This window comes from Colobus angolensis, unplaced genomic scaffold (assembly GCF_000951035.1).
Source record: "Colobus angolensis palliatus isolate OR3802 unplaced genomic scaffold, Cang.pa_1.0 Scaffold65, whole genome shotgun sequence".
NCBI classification, from domain to species: domain Eukaryota; kingdom Metazoa; phylum Chordata; class Mammalia; order Primates; family Cercopithecidae; genus Colobus; species Colobus angolensis.
In genome coordinates, this window is record NW_012120154.1 from 3796945 (window position 1) to 3806228 (window position 9284).

At 54.0% G+C, this 9284-nt stretch overlaps 1 protein-coding gene across 1 annotated transcript in view; it reads right to left on the bottom strand.

Annotated features, from left to right (window-relative positions):
- Positions 1 to 5558: 5558 nt before the first annotated feature.
- TRIOBP (TRIO and F-actin binding protein) overlaps positions 5559 to 9284 on the bottom strand; it is a 98707-nt gene continuing 94981 nt past the window's right edge. The window contains exons 22-24 of the mRNA XM_011925681.1: positions 8260 to 8346; positions 7233 to 7396; positions 5559 to 6257 (exon numbers count right to left, since the gene is read on the bottom strand). Of these exons, the coding sequence (XP_011781071.1) occupies positions 7235 to 7396; positions 8260 to 8346 (249 nt within the window). The 3' untranslated portion in view covers positions 5559 to 6257; positions 7233 to 7234. The remainder of the gene's footprint in view (positions 6258 to 7232; positions 7397 to 8259; positions 8347 to 9284) is intronic.

Genomic DNA, 9284 nt, shown 5'->3' on the forward strand with positions numbered 1-9284 from the left:
ACTGAGGCTGACCAGGTCTTAGGAGTTCATGGGAAAGGTCTGGGCCAGAGACAAGAGACAGATGTGGATGGTTAGCATAGACAGTACCAAAAGCCAAGGATGAGAGATCACATTTTCACAAGAGGCTGGGCATGGTGGCTCACACCTGTAATACCAGCACGTTGGGAAGCTGAGGCCGGGGGATCGCTTGAGGTCAGGAGTTCGAGACCAGCCTGGCTAACATGGTAAAACCCCGTCTCTACTGAAAATACAAAAATTAGCCAGGTGTGGTGACGGGCACTTATAGTCCCAGCTACCCAGGAGGCTGAGACAGGAGAATCCCTTGAATCCGGGGGGAGGATGTTGCAGTGAGCTGAGATCACGCCATTGCATTCCAGCCTGGGCGACAGAGTGAGACTCTGTCTCTAAGTAAGTAAATAAATAAATAAGTCTTCACGAGAGGACAGAGGATTGCTGAGGATAGAATCCGGGAAAGCACATCAGAGGGCTGGGAAGAAAATGAGAATTCCACGAAGGGGATTAAAGAGGAGCTGGGGCGTTGCTGACGCTGGAACAGAGGAGAAAGATGGCTGCCAGTCAAATACCCTCTGGCCCTCAGGGCCTGCTGCCGTCTCTCCCATTGGACCTGGGCTGGCTCTGTGACGCATTTTTGACTAAAGTGATGGAAGGGGTGCTGCAGCACCTCCAAGTATAACTCATAAGAAGCTTATAGGTTCCACTTGGGGCTCTTGAGGCTCCCTTTACTTTTTATTGTTTTTATTTTTTTAGAGATGGGTCTCACTCTGTTGCCTAGGCTGGAGTGAGGTGGCAGCGATCACAGTTCACTGCAACCTCCAACTTGTAGCAATCATCCTGCCTCAGCCTCACAAGTAGCTGGGACTCCAGGCACGTGCACCACCATGCCTGGCTTTTTTTTTTTTTTTTTTTTGAGGAGTCTCACTCTGTCACCTAGGCTGGAGTGCAGTGGTGCAATCTCAGCTCACTGCAACTTCCACCACCCAGGTTCAAGCGATTCTCCTGCTTCAGCCTCCTGAGTAGCTGGGATTACAGGTATGTGTCACCACGCCCGGCTAATTTTGTATTTTTAGTAGAGATGGGGTTTCTCCATGTTGGTCAGGCTGGTCTCGAACTCCCGCCTTCAGGCGATCCTCCCACCTCGGCCTCCCAAAGTGCTGGGATTACAGGTGTGAGCCACTGTGCCCGGGCTGCTTGGCTATTTTTTAATTATTCCTTATAGATACGAGGTTTTGCTGTGTTGCCCAGGCTAGTCTTGAACTAACTCTTGGCCTCAAGTGATCCTCCTGCCTCGGGCTCCTGAAGTGCTGGATTTACAGTCGTGAGCCACCGCACCTGGCCGGAACTCCTTTTCTAGGGGGAAGTCAACCACCATGTAGGAAGTCAGGCTATAGATTGTCCCAAGACCACCCTGCTGTAAGGAGCCCAAGCTAGCCCCATGAAGTGGCCATGTGGAGAAAGAGATGTCCGTGCCGGGCACGGTGGCTCACACCTGTAATCCCAGCACTTTGGGAGGCCGAGGTGGGCAGATTACTTGAGGTCAGGAGTTTGAGACCAGCCTGATCAACATGGTGAAACCCCATTTCTACTAAAAATACAAGTAATTAGCTGGGCATTTTGGCGGGCACCTGTAATCCCAGCTACTTGGGAGGCTGAGGCAGGAGAATCACTTGAACCCAGGAGGTGGAGGTTGTAGTGAGCTGAGATCGCATCATTGCACTCCAGCCTGGGAGACAGAGTGGGACTATGTCTCAAAAAAAGACACGAAGAGAAGTGCCAGGTTGAGCCAGGTCAACCCACAGGACCATGAATGACTATTTAAAAAGTGGTATTCTAGGCCATTACATATGTGGTCATTGGCTCCACAGCAATAAATAATTGAAAGTTGGTAATTTAACACCTACGCAGTCCTCTGAGGTAGATGTTCTTGTTCCCATTTATCAGATGAGGAAGCCCGGAGAGACAGACGTGGCTCAGTAAGGCTCACCTAGCCAGCTGGAGGCAGCAGGTAGGGTTTGACCTGGCAGGTTCATCGGAACCCGGTTTGTTTTCTTTCTAGAGCACATGCCTGGCTGCCTGAAGCAGTTGACCAGAACTTGCAGCCAAACCATGTGGTTTTGGTCAAATTCCCTGTGGCTGCGGTGACAGGGTCATTTCCCAGGTGGCTCATCTGGGCGCCTGCTGGAACCCTGGCTTATTCTTTCATAAAGCAGGCTTCTTCCCTCCCCTCCGTGCCACTGAGACGTGATTCACACATACTAAAAATGAACAAATCGTAAGTGCAAGGCATGGCAAATTTATTTATTTCTTTATTTTTAGACAGAGTCTTGCTCTGTCTCCCAGGCTGAAGTGCGATGGTGCGATCTCAGCTCACTACAACCTCCGCCTCCTGGGTTCAAGCGATTCTCCTGCCTCAGCCTCCCGAGTAGCTGGGATTACAGGCATGCGCCAGCAAGCCTGGCTAATTATTTGTATTTTCAGCAGAGACGGGGTTTCGCCATGTTGGCCAGGCTGGTCTCAACCTCCTGAGTTCAGGTGATCCACCTGCCTCGGCCTCCCAAAGTGCTGGGATTATGCCCAGCTGGCATGGTGAATTTTTACATCTGTGTGTACCCACGTGACCACAACCCAGACATGATATAGAACGTTTCTGGAATCGGAATGTTCCCTTCTTTTTTTTTTTTTTTGAGACGGAGTCTTGCCCTGGTGCCCGGGCTGGAGTGCAGTGGCCGGATCTCAGCTCACTGCAAGCTCCGCCTCCCAGGTTTACGCCATTCTCCTGCCTCAGCCTCCCGAGTAGCTGGGACTACAGACGCCCGCCACCTCGCCCAGCTAGTTTTTTTGTATTTTTAGTAGAGACGGGGTTTCACCGTGTTAGCCAGGATGGTCTCGATCTCCTGACCTTGTGATCCGCCCGTCTCGGCCTCCCAAAGTGCTGGGATTACAGGCTTGAGCCACCGCACCCGGCCGGAATGTTCTCTTCTGCCCACTGCTGGTCAATGCCCTCAGCTCAGAGGTACCTGCTGCTCTGACCACTATCACCATAATGTTTTGTCTGTTCTTGAACCTCACCTAAACAAAATCGTACAGCCTTACACTCTTCTGTGGCTATTTTTGCTCAACATTATGTCTGAAAGATTCACCAACATTTTTGTGTGTAGCAGGTTTTTTTTTAATTGCTGTATAGTATTCTAAAGTATGAATATACCACTATTCATTCATTCGACTACTGATGAACAGCTGTATTGTTTATTTGCTGATATGAGTATTATAGTACTCATTCTTTTGTGCACGTAAACACTCATTTCTCCTGGATGTGTAAGCAGAAGTGGAAATGCTAGGCCATAGGGTAGATGCGTATTTAACTTGATGAGAAGCTGTCAGTTTCCCACCGTGGTTGCACAAAGCGCACTCGCACCAACAGCACCTGGGAGCTGCCATTCTCCATATCCCCATCAGCACTTGGTACCAGCAGACCTTTTCCTCTGAGCTATTCTAATAGTGGGGCAGTGGGATCTCACGGTTTTTCATGAGATGTGGAGCACCTTTCAGAGACTGGCCTGGTTTTTGTAGCCCCCCTAGGAAGCCCTGAGGAGGGACGGGAGGGGGGTTGGTGAAGGGGATGTTCCCGCAACCCAGGTGTGAGATGGGGGAGCTCTGAGTTAGGTTGAGGCTAGAAGGGAGGCAGAGGATGGGATGGAGAGCTGTCCTGGGAGGAGAGTGGGATGGTGAGGATGGACGGCAGGGCTGCCAGCAGCAGGCACCCCATCTCCCAGTGGCTAGGAATGCTCCTGATCTCCAAAGACAAGCAGTGCCGAGGCAGGGCAGTGCCAAGGCTCGGGGATTTGATGGCACGGGGTCCTGGCTCTTTCTTTTTTCTGCTCTGCCATTTTTAGCTATTGATGATGGAAGATGGCAACAAGGCCAGGAGAGAGGTGTCCCCTCCTTGCGCCCCCCTTTTTTTGAGTCAGAGTTTTGCTCGTCACACAGGCTGGAATGCAGTGGCGCGATCTTGGCTCACTGCAATCTCTGCCTCCTGGGTTCAAGTGATTCTCCTGCCTCAGCCTCCTGAGTAGCTGGGATTACAGGCACTTGGCACCACGTCTGGCTAATTTTTTGTATTTTTAGTAAAGACGGGGTTTCACCATGTTGGCCGGGCTGGTCTCGAACTCCTGACCTCAGCTGATTCCCCTGCCTTGGCCTCCCAAAGTGCTGGGATAACAGGCATGAGCCACCGCACCTGGCCTCTTGTGCCTTTTTTTTTTTTTTTTTGAGACGGAGTCTAGCTGTGTCATCCAGGCCGGAGTGCAGTGGCACTATCTCGGCTCACTGCAACCTCTGCCTACCGGAGTCACGCCATTCTCCTGCCTCAGCCTCCCAAGTAGCTGGGATTACAGGTGCCCGCCACCACGCCCGACTAATTTTTTTGTGTTTTTAGTGGAGACGGGGTTTCACCATGTTACCCAGGATGGTCTCAATCTCCTGACCTCGTGATCTGCCCACCTCGGCCTCCCAAAGTGCTGGGATTACAGGCGTGAGCCACCGTGCCCGGCCATCTTGTGCCTCTAAGACCAAGGACGCCCTTCCCAGATGACCTCCTCCACCCTGCTCCCAAGACTTCCCCTCGCATTTCACTGGCTGGAACTGCATCCCATGTCCATTCCTCAAGCAATCCCTGGCAAGGGAATGGGAAACAATCTCCCCTGACTCCCTAAGGTCACTCTCCTGTGGGTCTCTCCCTGAACACACCAGGGACGTTTGCTCCTGCTGGTGCCTCCACGTGGAAGGCCCTTCCTGATTCTTCCATCTCGAGGCGCCATCTTTCAAAGCTGCCTCCAAAGGTACTCTTACACCTGCAGGCTGGCCCGGGGTCTCTTCTGCGTTCTCACAGCCTTCCAGGACCCCTCCCGGATGTGGCCTGTTTCTGTGGCTCAGAAATGGGACCTCTTCCCAGCCCCATGCGACCACAATCAGCACAGCTGGCCATGGTGAGGACTCCCAGCCCGCTGGACCTGGGCCTGGGGCAGCCACAACCCTGCCCTCACCCCTGCCCAGGGTTGGGCATGACCTCTGGGAAAAGCCTCAGGAGAGGACTGGGACTGAAAGAAAAACACCCATTTGATGGAGAAGCAAACTGAGGCTTAGTGAGGGGTGTGACTTGCCCAAGGTCATGGTCAGGGCCAGTCTTAGCTCCACGTCTCTCTCTCAGGCCTGGGCCCTGGGCCCTACTCCAGGGCTCCCCAGACTTTGAAGGTCACGTGAATCACTGGGGCACCTGTTAAAATGCAGACGCTGGTTCGGTAGGTCGGGGTGGTGCTAGACTTGCTATTTCTCACTTGCTTCCGCTGCCACTGGCCTGTAAGCCACACTGGGGGCGTCGCAGTCCTTACTAAGGGAGACCTTGGATTTTCAGCCCCACCCTCAGAAGACCAGAGGCCACTGCTTTAGGAAGGGTGGCGTGTGGGTAGGGTGTGAGTAGGGAAGCCACTTCAAGAAACCCCAATCTCCATTTCTGTTCCGTCAGTCATCTAGGACACCAGAACTTGCTGGAACGTTTTATTAAGTTAAGAGGTTCAGGGAGCAGGAGAGAATCATTTTGGGTGGCTCTGGCAGTTCCGCACCCAGCACAGCCTCAGAGGAGGCTGTGGGGCCATGGAAGCCAGCTGCTGGCTCCCTCTGTCCTGAGCCCTATGGTACGGGTCCAAATGGGGCAGGAAGTGTTAGTAGGAGGTAGGGTAGGAGGAAGGTGCAGGCTCCCGCCTCTCCCCTGCAGAGACACCCCGCCATGGCCGCTGCCTGGGCCTCCACCAGACCCCCGGACCAGGGCCACCAGCCCAGAAGCCCAAGCAGAGGGTGGCTGGAGACAGAGCAGGGACCAGGGCTGGAGGCACACGGCCACCAGGAATTGTTGTTTTTTTTTTTTTTTTTAAAGTATAAAGTGTTTTGAAAAAAAGGAAAAAAATCTATATAAAAATCTCTTCACATATAAAATCCTGAAGAAGGTGCAAGGTAAGACCCAGTGCGTGGGGCGCGCTCAGATACGCAGAGTGTGTGTGTGTCCGTGTGTACATGTGTGCACGTGTGTGTGTGTCTGTGTGTGTGTGTGTGTGGGTGTGTGTGGTGGGTGCAAGTGCACGTGTGGCCCACAGAGGGTGGGGAGAAAGCTTGGCTTTTGACTTCCATCCAGGAGGGAAAGAGGGAGGCTGGTCCTCCAGCCTGGAGGGTCTGCAGCTGAGCGGGACCTGAAAGACAAAGTGCGACAGGGCTGAGGCCTGGGCTGAGGGGCTGTGAGGCTACCCGGAGGCCAAGCAAGGGTGTTGAGTGGGTCCTTTCACCACCTCTCAGCCCTGAAGGTAGTCAGATCCGCTCTTCCTGGCTCCTTCGCGAGTAGCTCGGCCATAGGGTGGCCTCTCCTGCGTACCTTAGGAAGTCCATGAGGATTTAGCAGAAAGAGGATGCTCCAGGTAGATGTGGCATTGAAAAAGCAAAAATAAGAATACTTGGGCCAGGTGCAGCGGCTCATGCCTGTCATCTCAGAATTTTGGGAGGCTGAGGCAGGTAGACTGCTTGAGCCCAGGAGTTCGAGACCAGCCTGGGAAATAATGGCGAAACCTCGCCTATACAAAAAGTACAAAAATTATCTGGGCACGGTGGTGTGGGCCTGTGGTTCCAGCTACTCAGAAGGCTGAAGTGGGAGGATCCCTTGAGCCTAGGAGGTTGAGGCTGCAGTGAGCCGTGATTGCATCATTGCACTCCAGCCCAGGTACGAGGAAGACCTTGTCTCAAAACAACCCATCAACCAACCACTTTGAGCCCTGCTAAGTCAAGAACGAGTGTAACACTAAATGGGACAGAGGCCTGGCCTTGGTGTGCGATGTCTGTGTGTGAAGCTCAGCGGAGACTCACTGTGGGGGTCAGGGATGTGAACACTGCATTTGCCTCCAGCCCCAAGAAGCGGGGTGCACTGAGCAGGCCGTGGCTCTGTACTGTGCCGCCCAGCTCTGAAGGAACAGACTTAAGCTGATGAAGCAGCCTGTGGCCCGGGTCTGATGGGATCTCTGCAACAATCCCACGTTGCTGGGTTCATCGTCCCTTTTACAGAACGGGAATTGGAGGCCAGAAGAAGAAAGTGGCCTGGCTGGGGTGGTCCAGGAGTTCTGGTTGTGGGAGAGCCTCAGCTCCTGCCCACCCTGCAGGGCGCACACCTTGGCACCCACCTCTACTCAGCCAGGCTGTTGCGCATCGACTCCTTCTCCTGGAGGGCGGCCATGGCAAGGCGCAGGTGCTCCTTCAGCTGCTCGATCTCCCGCTCGGACCGCGTCTTGATGTGGCTCAGCTCCACGTAGACATCCTGGTACTTTCCCGAGGTGAAGCGCTTGTCCTGGGGGGCAGGAGGCAGGTATGAGGGCAGGAAGCCTCTCCCTCCAGCCCTGCCCACCTGGCACATGGGCAGCACCAGCAGCCAGACCTCCCCACGGCCCCTCGCTTCCTCCCTCCAGGTGGCTCCCCGAGATGGCCCTGGGTCCTGGGCTTCCCTCTCCCACCTCCCTGGGACCACCTAGGGACACAGGTGTCATTGTCATCCTCATCCTGTTTGGGGGGGGGAGGAGACTTTGCCCAAGACCACAGGGCAGTGAGTGGCTGGGATGAGAACCAGGTCAGCCTGGCTGGTGCTCGGGCCCTTCCTGTGAGTTCACGCCACCTGTTCTTCAAGTGCAGTAAACATGGTCTGGCTCACGTGCACTTACAGAACCACCAACACGTCCACTTCCTACCCCACACTGACAGAATGCACCAGGCAGTGACACAGCAGCCAAGGGTGGGCCAGGCGGGCTGCAGACTCAGACGTGGGCTGAACCCCGACCCACCTAACTCCTAGCAATGCGGTTATTCTCACTGGAGTGCAAGCTCTCCACGGCAGCGATGTGGGGCTATTTTGTTCACATCTGTCTTCCCAGCACCTAGCACAGTGCCCGGGACATAGGAGGTGCTCAGTAATAATAATAAATTAAATAATGCTAAATAACAGAAGCAAGCATGGCCTTGGGGAAGCCACTTCCCCCTTCTTAGCCTCAGTTTCCCTGTCAGTGAATGGGGATGACGACACCTACATGGGAGAAGCACAGGAGAGCCTGGGGAAGGATGAAGCAAGTGGAGGGCTTGGCACAGAGCAGGTGCTCACAGGATGGCATCCAGGTGGCTCCAGAGGCCCCCACGGCCCCCACGCCCAGCGGCGGGACCTACCTTCTGCATCATCTGGAGTTCATCCCGGAGGCACTGCACCTCCTTCTTCAGGTACTGGAGTTCATTCTCTTTTACACGAAGCAGCACCTGGGGATATAGGTGCTGGGCTGACCCAGGGCCAGAAGCCAGAGCTACCCTGGCCCACAGTGCCCTGCAGCCCGGATTTTCTCTGCCTCAGGCCCCTAGAATGCAGCCCCTATCTGCACCAAAACCCTCTAAACCCTGGAGGCAGACTCCTCCAGGAAGCCCTCTCTGATTCCCCTGCTTTGCCTTCTCTTACTCTCACCCCTGTCCAGCCCATGTGGATGGATATCTCATGGTCAACTCTGCTGCAGCCCTCATGCAGCAGCAGGCTCTCACCTCAGGGGTAAGATGGATGAAAAGAAGCCCTACATAAACCTGAGCAGGCTGAGCCACTCCACAAGGCACCTCATTAACCCCTCCCCAACCCTGATGGCCAGGTGCTGCTGACCTGACCAAGGAGGAAACAAGTTCAGCCAGGTCTGGGGGGGCTTAAAAGCTCAGAATGGAGCCAGACTGCCTGGTTCAAATCCCAGTCCAGCTATGCAAGCTTTGGTAAGGTACTTGACCTTCCTGTGTCTCAGTTTCCTCATCTGTAAATGGGGACAGTAACAGTAGCTAATGTATGGAGCTGTCAGGAAGATTAGATAACAGACAAAAAGGGCTTCCAGAAGTTCTAGGTACACAGTGAGCCTCACCTAAGTGTTTGTTAAAGAAATAAAATATCAGCTGGGCACGGTGGCTCATGCCTGTAATCTCAACAATTTGGGAGGCCAAGGTGGGCAGATCACTTGAGGTTGGGAGTTCGAGACCAGCCTGACCAACATGGAGAAACCCTGTCTCTACTAAAAATACAAAATTAGCCAGGCATGGTGGCGCATGCCTGTAATCCCAGCTACTTGGGAAGCTAAGGCAGGAGAATCACTTGAACCCAGGAGGCAGAGGCTGCAGTGAGCCGAGATCACGCCACTGCACTCCAGCCTGGGCAACAACAGCAAAACTCT